Here is a 17252-nt window from a genome sequence, read left to right as displayed (position 1 = left end):
GACCTTTTAGGCCAAAAATGGGTATTTCCTCTATGCTGTGCCCCATATGCCATGGAATCCTAGTTTCCAGGAACAAAGGCCGAGTTCCTTTAACAAGATGCTTGATCAAATTTCCTGGATTCCAAAAATAGCATAACAAGGAGAGTAAGTCACATTAATAATGCATTACTTGAAAAAGAGAGAAAAGGAAAAGAGGTATTAGGTAGACACATTTTATCCATGGTAATTTAAGAAAAATTTTACCTGGAAAAGGTGGAGGTGGCCCTCCTGGTCCTGCTGGCCCAGGAAATCTGTCCCCACCAGGAACAGCCCCTGGAAAACGGGCCCGTCCTCTACCACCTTGTGGAAAGGCTGCACGTGAACTGCCTCCCGGAGGACCAGCTTTACCTTCCCCAGACATTTGTCCTGATTGTGTAGCTGCAAATATCCAAATACTCATAAATAGCATTTATTAAAATAGCTGATACATAACCACCGTTAGATATTAGAAACAACTCTATTTCAAAGTTCATTTACACTATATACTAACTTGCAAATGCCTTCGGCCTGTCCAAACTACATGAGAAGTACCGGTTTAGGAAAACATTCATATGTATTTAAGTTCTTTTGAAGCCTCAAAAGATCCAGGCTTAAATGTATTTCCAATAAGCAAGCATGAGTTACTTTCAAAAAACCAGTACTCCGCAGCCGCCAAGACCAAAATTCTCCAACAGAAATCTAAATGTAAGTATAAATCATTTAAATTTTGTAACATTCGTCAGTTGAGTTTTAAGTCCTAGAACATTAAAACTACCACTTGAATTTCTGTTAATTGCCTGATCATCCATTTATCTCTTTAAGTGATAACATTTTTAAGTGTATAATGACCAATCTTCTCTATAGCCACTTTACCGAGTGGTGAAAGGTCTTGGTGCTAAGCAACAATACTCAACAAATACTTTCTGATTATCAATGGTTCCTCCCCCACCATAATAGACACCCACATAAACTTTCCTGCAATCTAAGGATTAGAATGTAGTTTCTTCCTTTCTTTACGATGGAAATGACAGGACAAGAATGGCAGGGATATAGAACTTGAACACTGTTGTATAGTATAATGCTGGGTCTGTGACATCTAGAGAAAAACGGGAGTAGGTTCCCAGTACATGGGACCAGTCATAATCGGTAATTTAAATCAAATTCAAAGCATGGACTTTCTAAAATGGATTCTCCAATGAACTAAATACTAAATATAAATATTAAGATAACTTCTCCAATATAACATCTAACAAATGCTAGCAAGATTAGTTAAAATGTACAACTTTTAATAAAAGCCTTTGAGGGGTTGCTTACTTTTCCTGGACTGCATTTCAAATTGACTCAGGAACTGTTTATTGCATGGAGTTACAACAGGATTCTGACCATGAAGTTCTCTTTTAGGCAACAGATCCATTAACTTTTTTGAGGATGCTTCAGATCCAACACCAACAAGGGCAAACCTAAAAGACGTTTAAAGGGGTGTGGGTAGAAAGTGAGGAGGGATTAACTGTTATTACTCTTATTAAAAAGAAAATGGTCTGAATTTAATTTTACCTAAGAAAATGGAAAATATTTCTTAGAAATATACAAAGCTCACACTTTGATCTTTAACTTTTTTTTAATAACACATCATACAACCTACTCAAAGTGTATAGAATTCAGTGGTTTCCTTTTTTTAGCATATTCAGAATTTTACATCACCACAATCAATTTTAAGAATAATTTTCATCACTCAAAAAAAACCCTGTAACTGTGAGCTGTCACTCCATTTCTTCCCATCCTCCAACCCTAATGAATCACTAATCCACATTCTGTCCCTACAGATTTTCCTATTCTGGACACTTCATATAAATGGAATTATACAGTATGTGGTCCTTTGTGATTGGCTTTTTCCACTTCGCATAATGTTTTCAAGGTTTATGCATGTTGTAGCATGTGTCAGTGCTTAATTCTTTTTCATGGCTGAATAATATTTCATTATATGGATATACCACATTTTCCAAAAACTGACAGACATTTGGGTTGTTTCTACCTTTTTCATTATTATGAATAATGTCACCATGAAAAGATGCTCAATATCATTAGCCAACAGGGAAATGTAAATTAAAACCACAATGATACCATTTCACATTCACTAACCAAAAAGACAATTAACAAGTGCTGGTGAGGATGTGGAGAAAACTAGAACCCACATACACTGTTTGATGGGAAATGTAAAGTGGTGCAGCCACTTTGACAAATATCCCAGCAGCTCCTTAAAAGGTTAAATACAGAGTTAAAAACACAATCCAATAAATCTTCTCTCCTGGGAGTTCCCTGGTGGTCTGTTTAGTGGTTAGGACTTGGTGCTTTCATTGCCGTGGCCCAGGTTCAATCCCCGGTTGGAGAACTGAGATCCTGCAAGCCTCATGGCAGAAAAATAAATCTCCTGGTGTATACGTGTACCTAACAGAATTGAAAATATATGTTCCCATAAATTGGTACATGAATATTCACAGGGGCATTATTCATAAGAACAAAAATGGAAATTTTTATAAATATTTATAAATTTAACTTCTTTCACTGAATATTTGTCTGTCTATATGAAAGGGTGGTTCTGGAACAGCACCAAATTATATGGGGACTACAGTGTAACTTATCTTTTTTCACATGCTACGCTGATGTTTAATTAGAGTTCCGTGTTTACACAATTAACATACATAAATCAGGTATAATGTGTTGGACCAATAATAAACTTCCCCCCAAACAAGACAAAAAAAGTTAATAGTGCAATTCAACCTATTGTTGGCTCTCAGAGAATTTGCACCTTAGAATGAAGAAGAAATGGGATGCTTAGTACACAGCTTCCACAGTCAGATCTCATCTCCATGTGCTTCTCACAGTATGAGTAGCTCACTTTGCTTATGAGAATCTATTTAGTGTTTAAAAATACAAAATTAGGGCTTCCCTGGTGGCGCAGTGGTTGAGAATCCGCCTGCCGATGCAGGGGTCACGGGTTCGTGCCCCAGTCCGGGAAGATCCCACATGCCGCGGAGCAACTAAGCCCGTGAGCCATGGCCGCTAGGCCTGCGCGTCCGGAGCCTGTGCTCCGCAAAGGGAGAGGCCACAGCAGTGAGAGGCCCGCATACCACAAAAAAAAAAAAAAATAAAAAAAAAAAATAAAAAATAAAATAAAATAAAAAAAATACAAAATTATTTTTCAAAATTAACATTTTATAAAACAGCCCCAAATTCAAGCTATTTAATCAAGTAGCAGCAGTGGCAGAAGATACAATTACAAGTGTAACCTATTTAGACGAAAGAAACAATTTCCTTAAAAAAATATATATATATGCTCATGCAAAAACTGGTATATGAATATTCATAGGGGTCTTACTCATAATAGCAAAAATGGAAACAACCCAAATGTCCACCAAATGATGGATGGGATTTTTAAAATGTGGTGTATCCACATGGTGGAATATTATTTAGCTATAAAAAGAAATTAAGTACTGACACATGCTACAACATGATGAACCCTGAAAATATTATGCTAAGTGTAAGACACTAGTCACATGGGACCACATTCTTTTTTTTTTTTTTTTTTTTGCGGTACGCGGGCCTCTCACTGTTGTGGCCTCTCCCATTGCGGAGCACAGGCTCCGGACGCGCAGGCTCAGCGGCCATGGCTCACGGGCCCAGCCGCTCCGCGGCATGTGGGATCTTCCCGGACCGGGGCACGAACCCGTGTCCCCTGCATCGGCAGGCGGACTCTCAACCACTGCGCCACCAGGGAAGCCCAAGGGACCACATTCTTTATGATACCATTTCAGAATAGGCAAATCCACAGAGACAGATTGCTAATGCATATGGGATTTCTTTTGGGGGTGATTAAATATTCTGGAATTAGACAGTGGTAATGGTTGTATAACTTCATAAATAAACTAAAAACCACTGATTTGAAGACTTTATAATGATGAATTTTATAGTATGTGAATTATATCTCACTAGGAAAAATAAATTTAAAATAGAGAAAAAAAGAACGAGTATCAATTCACAGTTATATAATATTCTAAATTATTCTCAGAAGGACTCTTTTCTCCCTGGTATTCAAAATGGTCCTTTGGGACTTTCCCGGTGGCCCACTGAGTAAGACTCCATGCTCCCAATGCAGGGGGCCCAGGTTTGATCCCTAGTGGGGGAACTAGATCCCACACGCATGCCGCAACTAAGAAGCCTCCATGCCGCAACTGAGTCTGCGTGCTACAATGAAGATCCCGCATGCCACAACTAAGACCCAGCACAGCCAAAATAAATAAATAAATATTTAAAAAAACAAAACAAAACAAAAAACTAGATCCTTGGTCAACAAAGTCTGCTGTTTGATTCAAGATTATCTTGGGTCACAACATTTAGAAATAATTTAATTAATTCACTAATTTAACAAACATTTATTGAGCACCATCTCCTATATCCCAGGCACCATTCTAGGGTTAGGGATACAACAGTGAGCAAAGCTCTTACGGAGCTTACATTCTAAACCTAGTAGGAGACAAGACAATAAACGAGTAAAATATACCATAAGAAAAACTAAAAAAAGGAAACAGTGATGGGAGCAGAAGGTCTTGCACAGGGTGGCCAGGGAAGGGAACTCAAGCAAAATCCTGAATGAAGTGAAAGATCCCATATGTAGACATTTTGGGAAAAAATAAACCACAAAGAAGAAACAGTGTAAAGGTCTTAAGTAGCAATGTGTTTGAGGAACATCAGAGACTAATGTGGCTGAAGCTGCAAAGGGAAGTCAAAGAGTAGTAGAAGATGAGGTCAGAGAGGTAGTGGGAAAACCAGTCTTAGTGCCTTGTAGGCCACAGTGAAGATTCTGGGTTTTACTCTGAATAAAATAGATAACCATCATCAGAAGATTCTGAGCAGGCAAATACTGATGTAATTTTTTTTCAACTTCTGCTATGTGTCATGTATATAGACTATAGAGAATCAGAGTGAAGGCAGGAACACCACGTAGGAGGCTATTACATAAGTTCAAGTAAGAGATAACATTGGCTCCGATCAGGTAGTAGAAGTGAAGTTCATGAAAAGCAGTCAGACTCTGTACGTATTTTGAAAATATTCCTACTTATTGAAAACTGGCATATTAAACAATATAAAATAAGTACATTAAGCATATTTTTTATCATTCTGCATCTAGCAAATTACCTTTTAAAAAGTCCAAAATCTGCACCTAAAGATTTATATAAAATGAAGCCTGCCACAACATTATTTATAATAGGCAAAAACTGGAAATCCAAATAACCAAAGATAAGAATGGTAAAATAAATTACAGTAGCATACAAGGTATGACGGAAAGAACTAATACATTAGGGAAGATATATGTTTATTGTTAAATATTTGTTTTATTCCATGTATCAAATACATTATAAAACATGAGTTATAATCCTATTGTTTTTGCAATAAAATTTAAAAACCTGAAAGTATATTCACTAAAATGTCAAGAGTGATCATCTATGGATGGTGAGATTGTGGCTTTTTATTTTCTTACATTTGGACATCTGTATTTTATAATGATCCCGTAATGATCCTACCTCATTTGTGTAGTTTAATAGTTGAAAAAAATAAAGCAAAACATCCATGTTACATTATTCTTCAGTTGCCCATCTTCCACCATCCCTTAATTACAGGGATAGCAATGTTTCTTCAAACTGTCATTTCAAAAATCATTTCAACCACAGATGGAGAAAAGTCAGGAAAATTGGAAAAGAGACCTAATCTATCTACACTCCCAGCTCCACTAGTTTTAGTGAGGTAGATCACAGGATACATGAAATGAGTATGAATCTTTGTCTGAGAACCTCCTGACAATGTAGAAATAAAACATCCTACACATGTGTAGTTAGCGTTAACTTCAAGGGAAGTTAACCCCAAAATTGTAATCACTAGCTACTAACTTCCATTAGGGAAAAAAAAGAATTAAAACAAAATTCTTACCCCTTTGACTGGCCATTTGCCCGATTTTCAAAAAATTTTATCTCCAAAATATCATTTACTCCCAAAGAATGAACTGCTTCAGTTAAGTCTTCATCTGTTGTCCACTGCAAGATATTTCCCTCTCATTAACCATCAAAACATATCCAAAGATTTTTATTGTTTCCATTTATTTTTTAAGGGTAAACTCAGGATAAACAAGAGAAAATGCTTAGTGCAAATTAAGTACAATTACTGCCAGTCAGCCTTCAATTTTTAAATAGCACAAAAGCACCTGAGGACATAATTTTATCCCTTGGTAAGAGTTTTAGAAATTAGAAGGTACATACCCTTAGAGAGAACATAGATTTTTTTTTTTTAAACTCTTTATGAGTTTTTGGTCTCTTCCAGCTTTCAACTGCTACAACTTTAAATTTTCAATAAAACCAATCTCACTTGTCACTTCCTTTCCTTAAAGGAAATTATTTGGCGAAATAAACTCCATCTTATGTTTCAATGTAAGATGGAAAAAAACAAAACAAAACAAAACAAAACACGTAACATGTATTGAGTACCTACCATGTACTTTATATCAAATATTTAATTCTTAAAACATAAAAGTCCTATATTACTCCCATTTTACACATGGGATAGAGAGGTTAAAGAGCTTTTCCAAGGTTATAAAACTAACATATGTAAAAACTAAGATTCAGAGGCTTACTTAGCAACCATACTCTTCATAACTACATTGCTACTGTCTCCAATATTATAAAAATTGCTCAGGGACTTCGCTGGCTGTCCAGTGGTTAAGACTTTGCCTTCCAATGCAGGGGGTGTGGGTTCGATCCCTGGTTGGGGAACTAAGATCCCACATGCCTCGGAGCCAAAAAACCAAAACATAAAACAGAAGCAATATTATAACAAATTCAATAAAGACTTTAAAAATGGTCCACATTTAAAAAAAAAAAACACCCAAAAAATGTAAAAAAAAAAAATTTTCCTCAGACTGTGTAGTGGGAGATAGATCAGTTTTTTAAAAATGTAAACATTTAAAAATAAAATGCTATTAAGGAAATGGAACAGTAACAAGTTTTGATTTCTAGACAATTTAAAAATTTTCAAGTATGTGTAACAAATGTTTCTAAGTAGAAATGCAAAAATTCTAAAGGACTATTTTAGTAAATACTTAAGATTTAATACTAATAAAATATAGATAACACTGAACGTCCAGCTAATGAAACTCCCAACCAATAATAATCCTACAGTCTCATAAATAACCCAAATTAAAATATAATGTATACAGCAGCATTTCTATAAATCAGATTTCAAATTTATGAGTGAAAATGAAACTCAACATGTCTGTAATATGATTTAGATAATGAAAACTCTTAAAACCAGGAGTTGTACTGTGTTTCTCTCCTGCACTTCTGAATCCCTGTTTGACCTTATGTGAGCATTTTTCTTTGTAAAACTGGGATAGCTGAAGTGTAGGAGTAGTAAAATAAAAAGAATTGATTTGAAGATAAAATCGAACTATATTTAACTGGAATCTCTACCAAAACAAGTTGAATGTCTAAAAAATTCAGAACTAGAAGATTTGGAATTTATGATATTTTAAAGGTACTTGTATTTCCCTCCTCGTTGCATAAGCAAGCATGTAGAACCAATCTAGTAACTTCAAATTCTTACTTTATAAAACTGGAGAAAACCAACGACTGGAACAGTTTGAAATCAATCACCTATGATTTTAATTCATATGTTAAGTCACTTACCCATGTTAGATTTCCAATATATAACGCAATTCTCTTTCCAGTATATGTATAGACAACATTCGGTGCTGCTCCTTTACCCACATCATCACCAACAGTTGGTGGGAGAGTATCCATGTAATCCCGATCTTCTGGGGCATCTCCATTATTTGCAGATGGAGAGATGACATCATCATACAAATCTATCTGATCATGCCCACCATATTCAGCTTCCTGAGATACAGAAATAATGCTCTAGATTATACAATAGTCAGACTACTACTAAACAGATTTGAATGCAAGTTCATTCAACTATCTTGTTTTAAACATTTGGTAGAAGATAGAAACAGCCAAAGATCTCAGTACAAATCTTTTCACTATATGCCATAGATGTATTCTTCTTGAACAGTGCCTATAAAGAGAATTTCTATATAATCAATCCTATTTTCCCACCAATATTTATTATAATACAGGAAATAACATTCCTCTAGGAATAGAATAACTTGTAGACAAAATAAAGTAATAATAAAAAACTTTCCATGGAAATAAAATACTCTAAAAGTAACAACACGTGAATACAAATAGATGGACTTAAATTATTTTTTTGACACAAAAATCAGAGCCATTACAAATCTTCAATATTTAACAGAAAAATACAACTATTGTTTTCTTTGGTATTCAGTATCTTGCTTCCCAACTCTGTGAAAGCTATTAGTTTCAGAAAAGGCATAGTGAGCTAAGCCATAGGAAAGATAAAGAAATGTGCGTATGTAAATGATTCCGTATGCCACAACAAATGAACAGGGGAAAGAGAAACAATAAATAAAACACAGGTTAAACTATCCAAATTAGTATCTATTAATAGTTTAATTATTCTCAGTCAACAAAGAGTTAATGCTTACCTGACTTCTTAGTCAATTGGCAAAAGATATCTACATAGCCAAGAGAAAAGGGATACCAACAAGGATCTAGTAAAGCTTTGCCACTGTCAGCAGCAGAATTAAAGCAATGCTAGTAGATGCCACTTACATGCCCAAGTGATATGCAAGTAAGAGGTAAACGAAAAGGAAGCAAATATGTGAACAGGAGAAAAATGGAAAAATAGGGTTCAATCTGTAAATAAGCACAAGAAAAATGAAATGCAGGTACTGGCAGAACACTGAACACCATTTAAATTGCCTTTGGTAACAGTTACTGGGCCACAGGCTTGACTAGCCAGTACCAAAGGGAAAGTTCTATTTTTATCTTCCTCCCTTTCCACAGCTAAGTACCTAGATAGATGTGAACTATTTTATTCTTATGAGGTAGAATATTTGAGATAATAAGGGAAGAGAGGCAATTACACTTAGAAAACAATAAACTTAAAGAGTTCAGATATAACTCATATCCTCCTCTCCATTAATACAATTCACTAAGGATGAATACAAATGGCACATAAGGAAAAGCTAATAGTTTTAGGGACTAACAATTATATGGATAAAGAATGACACAGAGAAGGTATTTGTGATGACTGTGAACAGATCAACAAAATATTTTTATTATAGGCCCCAAAGGAACATGGCTGTTGTTTTGTTATTCAGAAGGGAGCCAGAAAAAGATTTTTTTAAAAAGAAACAGAAAATGAAGAAAAAAATCTCCAAGAGGGAAATACCACTTATAACACATAGCCCAAGGGACCTGAAATTTGTAAAATCATTTCAGGTAACCTTCTGCATAACAAAGTTATCCAATTTACTGATTATGTAACAGAATCTCTACATAACATTGCTAACCAGGTTGAATGTCTGTAACATTTAATAAGGAACACAAATCTCAAGGTAAGTCAGAGAGCAAAACCATCATTAGCAATGGGCAGAAACTAAGACCACAAGTCACTGAATAATGCCATAATTTTGTTTGTACAACAATACCAAAATAACCTTTGAGAACTGTGTTTTTAAAAACCAAACAACATGATCAAATCGCAGTGATAGCAAAAATTAGAAAAAAGAAGGGTGAGTTTTGTTATGAAGTTTCAGTGTAGCTGAAGCTTCAGGTGGCATGGCTGCAGCAGTGATTCCACACACTCAAGATACTAAAAACCTTCCCGCAAGGGGTAGTGGGCACTTTAGACTCTTTGGCAATCCAGTTCTGTACATCAAGTAGAATTATTATTACTATTATTCAAAAGGAGTTGTGTTTCCATCCTCCTCAGCAGAGACTATAATCACACTATATGGTCTGAGGGAGAGTAAAAGAGAATGCAAGGGTTATTAATAGCAGCACTAAAATAAAAGTATTTAGATTTATACTTTCATGAAACAGGTTAACACATGATTTTTCATTAGTTGTAAATCTAGGAAAATGTTCACATAAGTAGACAATCATTTACAAGCATAATTGCAGCTACACTAACCTGGTAAATCACCATGACTTACTATTTTTGTCCATCCACGAATTCCTATGTTGACACCAACCAATTTTCCATACTGATATGATTCTACCAATATTTAGGATCAGCCATTTTGTCTGGTAGCTGGACTGCTTCCAATTGGTTGAAGTATGATGCTAATTGAGACCATGGTCCTGGGGTTTGATCTCCATGTGGACTAGTTAGCTTCGCTCAGTTCCAAGGCCACAGCCTGTACTTCTAGCCCCAATGGTATGCATTTGGACTTGGTGAAAAAATATTAATGAATCTGAATACATTTGCCACCATTACTAAAATGCAACTCAAAACACATAGTATTCTGTAGTATCAGTAATCTTCCTTTTCAGCTTTAGCATATCACACCTATCCTCCAGATTAAGGAAAAAAAAAAAAATATATATATATATACACACACACAGAACACATCCTACTTTCTGTTCCCACTCTAAAAAGGGGGAAAACATGCACATTCTGAAATTATGGAAAATGTATATATATCACAGGTCACATATAAAGAAGGTGAGCTCTGAAAGTCTATTGGACAAACTGTCAAAGAGAGATAGTCCACAGTGTCAAGTTCTACTATGTAGTCTTTTCAATTATTACCATTAGGAAATTTTAATGGCATTCATAAACAACAACAACAAAAAATAATCAACATTACCCCTCTAATTATTTTGGACACCAAATACTGCCCAATTGTAACTATCTACTTTTCATAGCAGCTAATCACCAATAGAGCTGTACATTATATATAAATTCCAGTAGGCAACAGCTCCTAGGGTTTGTTAAAAAATCCACTAAGTTATTTCATTCCCTACATTCTAATTACTATAATCATTTTAAGGGCAAGGTATCCTTTCAAGATTGTACACTTCAAGATTATGTTCCTCATGATATATAAGTAGCTGTTGCCCAGTCAGAGAAAACACTTAAATTAAGATGGACAGTAAAATAACCAAAATTCAATTAGCTCCTTTTAAAAGAAGTGTTTCTCACCCTTTTTTCCATTATCATTAACCCCTCCCTCCAAAGAGTTATTTTTTAGACATACTTTCCCTAATCACCTCCCATAAAATTTTAATGTCACAGATATACTGTATACCATTATTGGGATGGCTGTGGTAGTTTTACTATATCTTCACTCTCTCTGACAGGCCCAAGACTGCTTTTGGTGGTCCTAAAATTGTATTAATACCACTTCTGCATTATATGATACTACCACTAATGGCACAGCAAAGGCCACTTGTTCCAAGTCCCCATAGTTAAAAAAAAAAAAAAAAAAAAAAAAGTAAATTTAATAGTCATTTCCATTTAGAGAAATATAGCAGGGGGAACGGTTTTATTTTGCATTTACAAAATGTATTCTATACCATGGAAGAGAATATAATATACCAGCACATAAAATCCAACAGCAGATAATCTAATACATATTTATCTTTTAAAAATAATTCACTTTCTGATTTTGTCTATATTTCAAGTAGATATTAAAATTAGTTTGTAATCCCTGTAAAAAGCTCAACTAATGGTAAGGAAGCCAACTCGGTACTAAAAATATGCCACATAAACCAAGAAGTGGGCAACTGAATGAACTACTCATAAATAATAAAACTGAGTAAGAAGACTTCCAGCTCCCCTAAACATTTCTATCCAAGTTTCTGAATCAATCTCTACCTACCTCAGTTTCCACCTTACAAGCCTTATCTTAGAGGGTTCTCTATTCAACATAAATTTATTAGAAATAAGATTTCACTGATATTTGCCTTATAAACTTATTTTCCAAAATTAGCTAGACATTGGCTAAAGTAGATACACAATAACTAAATATAAACTATAACAACTCATGATATAAAGGCAAGTAGACTTATAAGCATGTCTAGGTCTCTAGCTTCCAAATGAATTTCTTCGCACTACCTATATACATTTTCATTTTAAAGTTGGATGGTCAGATTATTAAGTGAGCACTGCTATCAGTGACCTACCACCAGGTACATCAATAACTAAATTCCACATTAAGAGCTTTTGCTCCTCAAACAAGCAAAATACACACTATTTCAACGCACCCAGCATAAGCTTTCTTGAAGTTCATAGAATCTGACTTTCCTCTCCTCTGCCAACAAAAATTCTACAGATAAAGATACACATAAAGGAGTGGTTTCTATAACACATGACCTGTCAGTGTTATATTTATGTATGTGTCTCTCAATATCACTACAGTGCACTCTAAGGACAGACTATCTAAACTTTGTATCCTTCCTTGTTGGCATATAACAAATACTCAAGAAATATATATTGAACAATTGAGTTAAAATTTTTTTAAATTTAGTTTTGGTCAAAATAAAAATCTGTAACTATTAAATATTATGCTAGTAACTACTACCTTCCAAGTACAAATCCCAGTTCAAACTGAATTGATACACACTATAGAGGCTGAAACCAACCACTTTCTTCTCAACTCCAAATCCAAGGTAGAGGTTTGGAAGTTCAAATTCTTCCACTGGGACGACTGTTCTCAATTTGGTTGGTTACATGCAAAGACCTTCAACTTAAGAACTAAAAGAGCAGCTATAAAGAATAGCTGAGTCCCATGTGCCTTCTCCCCTTCTCCAATTTCATTCTCCATTCTTAATTCATTTGGTGAAGAAAGGAACTATTCTATAGTTTCACTAACTTTTTCTCACACCACCTCCAAATTAAAGTTTCTTCTAAGACAGCTGAATATCTCACATTTTGAAATAGGTTTATACTGTTCTTTACCAAAACACACATGAAAAAAAAGCATCATAAAAGTATGACCATTTAAAATTTAAAAATACATGAATTACAAAGAATTTCAAAGCACACTGTGCAATTTAAACTACAGCTCACACTGAAGAACAAAGATTTTTTTCAAATGTTTACAGCAGTTTAGAAGCCAAAGTCAAGACCCGTTATACTTAGAAAACATTTTACTCAACTACAACAAAATAAAGAGTCACAGTTGGGACTTCCCTGGCAGCGCAGTGGTTAAGAATCCGCCTGCCAGAGCAGGGGACACAGGATGGAGCCCTGGGCCAGGAAGATCCCACATGATGGGGAGCAACTAAGCCTGTGCGCCACAACTACTGAGCCTGTGCTCTAGAGTGCCACAACTACTGAGCCTGCGCTCTAGAGCCTGTGATCCTCAACAAGAGAAGCCACCGCTCGCCGCAACTAGAGAAAGACTGTGTGCAGCAACGAAGACCCAACACAGCCAAAAAAAGTCATAGTTTACTACAGCAACCAGCAGAAGTAATGTCACCAGCTAAATAAGAGTACAAAATAAAACAATCAACAATAATTTTGTAGTTGCCTCTAATTCTGATAAAATTTCAGATAAATATTTCAATGATAGTAACATTATTAAAAATGAAGGATGAACCTTAAAAACCACCAACTATCCTTATGTGGCCATATTTTGAACAGGAATTCCCACAGGACGCAGATTACAAAGGACAGTGATATGCAAAATAATAACAAAAACAAAGATTCTATTTAATCCCATTAACCATCTGAAAAGTATAAATATCCTTCTAGTAAAAATCATGCAACTATGTGTGAAATATAATATTATATGTACAAATCAACAAAAAGTTACATTTTTAAAAGAACGTTATAAAGCAGTTCCTCATCAGGGCCACAGAATTTTAACCTCTTCTTACCTCCTGCTCAGTCGGCACTAGTTACTGCACAGGGATAAGCAAGTAACACTACATCCAGCTATACAGGTTAGAGAAATGCCCATCCCAAATTAAACAGGCAAAAGCCTAAAAAATATTTCATTAAAAAGTTCTGAAGAAAGCTCAACTTCTAAAATTGTAGCCCAATTCTTCCTTTATTGTGGGTAGAAAGACAAAGCAAATATATTTTCTTGTAAGAAAGCTAATGAAGATTGTCTTGAACATTTAACTCTTCCTTTACTTCCAGATACGGACCTCTTTTCGATGGAAAGTTACACTCATTTGATAAATAAAAGGAAAAGAAATTTCCGAGAAGTCTTTGTCTACTGACCTTAAAAAAGGATTCGAATCTGACTGTGTTTAGCACTCAAGGTAATTTTCTAAACTGTCATTGACACAACTCAGGCATCATATATCCAAAATAAAAGCACAACAAAAAGAAGAAAAATTTTAAAACTTAATGTTTGATTACAGTGGGTTACATTTAAATATTCAGTCGTTAACGGAGTAGGAAACATTTAAAGCTAATTGCATTTTTTCCCTAATATTTAAGCCAGGGGCACAATCATCCCTAAAAAAAAACCAGAAAGGATTTCTAGCTTTCCCTATTTAAAATAAAATCTTTAGCCCCTAGTCACAAATAAGATCCTTAATGGAAGGGGGAAAAACCCACAAAAACACATTAACTAGAATTTTACTAAGCTTCTCATGTGGACCTGGAAAATATAAGAGATAAAGCGATTAGGTGCACTGCAATTAGGCACAATTTGATTTTTTAAATGTGTTACTACATAAAAGGGAGTAGAGATGTGAGCAGCAGGCTTACAGCTTAAACGTCACTACTCTAGTAACAACCTTTCGCAAGCATGCCCAACATCAGACATCACAGCCCCACAGCTAGTCCTTCTAGGCTACAATGGCCAGTAAGATACCGGAAAAACCTTGCATTCTCACTTTCTCCAATCTTTCAAAACCCCTCGGAGGACAGTAAACATTTTGCTTTCGGAAATCGAGTCATAACTACAATTCTTTATTTTAAAACTAACACCACGTGAATTTCGGGTGAGATTCTTTCACCACACCTCTTATCTCTTGGTAAGCTACCGCCTTTTTTGTTCCATCCAACCCTCGGGCGTCCAAGTCTTCCTTTTCGCCAAGGCCACCTATCTTCACAGGTATTTTCATTACAAAGGCCAAGCACGAACGACTGGGCCTCAAAGGCACTACAAGCCCTGGGCCACTGAGGCAGGGAGGCAGCGAATCGACTTTTTAAACACGATCCCTGGGTCCGAAAGTCAAAGGACTTGTTGCAAACATGCCCGCCACGAAGCCGCCTTCCCAGAGTGTGAGGGGAGGAGGAAGAAGGCGCCACGCCGAAACCTGTCGCAAACACGAGCAGGGGAGCGCAGGAAGCAGAGCGCGCGGGATACAAAGGGCCGTGAATGCGGCCTTCCATGAGGCGACCGTGCGCCGACAGAGACAAAATGGAGCGACCGGAAGAATCGGAGCCCGAGCGGCAGGGCCGGGGGCGAGACGGCGGCCGGCGCGCGCCCCGCCAGGCTTCCTCCTCTCCCCGGCGGCCGGGGAAGGGGCGCAGGGGCGGCCCGTTCTCCCCCCCGCGAACAAGCCGCCCCTCCGCCCAGGCCTAACACGGCGGGAAGCGCCCGCAGGCCGCCGCCAACAATGGGGAGCGAGACAGCGGAGAGGGAGGGGTCGGCGGCGGCTGCACGGCGGCCCGCGTCCGCGCTCCGGGACCCGCGGCGGGTGGCGGCGCCCGCCCCCCGCAAAACGACGCGGTAGAACGAGGGGTGATGGGGCGCCGCGCCTGGCTCGGGCGGCGCGGCCCACAGGCGCCAAGGGCGCACGGGCTGCAGCCGCGGTGGCTCGCGGCCCACTGTGGGCCCCGGGTCCGCATCCCGGCCGCAGCGCCGCCTACTTCGGCGGCGTGGGCCCAGGGCCCTCACGTACCTGGTTGAACTCTTCGCCCACATCCGCGTAAATGTCTATGTGGTCCACACCGTCCGCCATCTTCCCTCGGCCTCAGCCGCCACCGCCGCTACCTCCTGCAGGTCCGCCCGCCGCGGCAGCAGCAGCGGATCTAGCGGCGGGGGCGGGGCGCGCTGCGTCACTTCCGAGGGCCGAGGCGGGGGCGGCCGGGGGCGTGCGTCTGCTCCGCTGCCGCCAGTTCCGCAGGCGGAGAATCAAAACTGCACCTCGGAGGGTACAAGCGGTTTCTTTTGTGTGTCTGGATTAGCTTGGGGGGCGGGGCGGGGTGGGGCGGGGGTGGTCCCAGTCATTTCCAGAGACGGTGGTTTCACGTTGTCCCTGGCAGACTCAAGCGTCCTGTGATATTTTCATTTCTCAGTTTTTCTTACATTTCTCACAGCCAGGGCTTTTAGAGAGGTGGAAGTTTTATGTCACGATGAAATACAAAGTGTAGCTCCGCTTTCTGTGAGCGCCCAGAGAGGATGTCTCACCCCTTCAACCTCAGAGACGAGCAGAATTTCGTTTGCCTTGTAAACGCTAGTTAGTTACCCGTTGATGATTATCTTGAGTTATTTGCATGCTACTTGTGTCATTTGCATGGTGTTTATCTTTCCATCTGTATCATCGGCATCGTCTTCTTTCATCTCCTCCGCGTCCCACCTCCCCCCGCCCAACCTTTCATCTCTCTTCATTTGTTTCCTCCTTTGAGCTGCAGTTGGTTTTCTCTGGGATAGTGTAAATGCCTCTAACTTGAATGCGGTCCCCCTCGTACCCACCCTATAAGGTGGAGGAGGTATCTTGAGGCAAGGGCTTCACTCTTAGACTCATAGAATGTCAGAGAACTGGAAAAGGTGTCATTAGATCCAAACATCTTTTACAGATGAGAAAGGGAACTGAGGCCTAAAGAATCGTGTTTCCCTGGTGGCACGGTAGTTGGGAATCCGCCTGCCAATACAGGGGAGCTGGGCTGGAGCCCCGGTCCGGGAAGATCCCACATGCTGCGGAGCAATTACGCTCGTGCGCCACAAGTACTGAGGCTCCACTCTGGAGCCTGTGAGCTGCACCTACTGAGCCCATGTGCCTAGAGTCTGTGCTCCGCCATCGCAAGAAGCCCGAGTACCACGACAGAGTAGCCCCTGCTCTCTGCAACTAGAGAAAGCCCGTGCATAGCAACGAAGACCCAACGCAGCCAAAAATAAATAAATCAAATAAATATACTTATTTTTTTAAAAAAGAACCAAAGTGGTTTAACCAGAGTCACGTGGTTAATAAAGTTTTTGCCACCAATATAGCAGTCCTCCCTTAAAGAGGTTTTCAGTTACCTAGGGTCAACTGCAGTCCAAAAATGTTAAATGGAAAATTCTGGAAATAGACAATTTCTAAGTTTTAAGTTGCTACCGTTCTGAGTAGTGTCAAGTAATCTTTAGCCATCCC

General features: G+C 38.2%; 1 protein-coding gene across 6 annotated transcripts in view; it reads right to left on the bottom strand.

Annotated features, from left to right (window-relative positions):
- The window catches only part of LOC131766216 (cleavage and polyadenylation specificity factor subunit 6), an 84694-nt gene extending 68601 nt beyond the window's left edge, over positions 1-16093 (bottom strand). For 2 of the 6 annotated variants that reach the window (XM_059080232.2, XM_059080233.2), the window contains exons 1-6: positions 15801-15945; positions 7749-7958; positions 6001-6104; positions 1333-1478; positions 244-417; positions 4-114 (exon numbers count right to left, since the gene is read on the bottom strand). In XM_059080232.2, coding sequence (XP_058936215.1) covers positions 4-114; positions 244-417; positions 1333-1478; positions 6001-6104; positions 7749-7958; positions 15801-15860 — 805 coding nt within the window. In that variant the 5' untranslated portion in view covers positions 15861-15945. Of the gene's footprint in view, positions 1-3; positions 115-243; positions 418-1332; positions 1479-6000; positions 6105-7748; positions 7959-15800 lie in introns of all 6 variants that reach the window. The other 4 variants (XM_059080234.2, XM_059080236.2, XM_059080235.2 and 1 more) reach the window with 4 other exon arrangements.
- Between the last annotated feature and the right edge of the window lie 1159 nt (positions 16094-17252).

Source organism: Kogia breviceps, chromosome 12, assembly GCF_026419965.1.
Source record: "Kogia breviceps isolate mKogBre1 chromosome 12, mKogBre1 haplotype 1, whole genome shotgun sequence".
NCBI lineage: Eukaryota > Metazoa > Chordata > Mammalia > Artiodactyla > Physeteridae > Kogia > Kogia breviceps.
The sequence above is the reverse complement of the archived record's forward strand: the minus strand, read 5'-3'. Positions and strand labels throughout refer to the sequence as shown.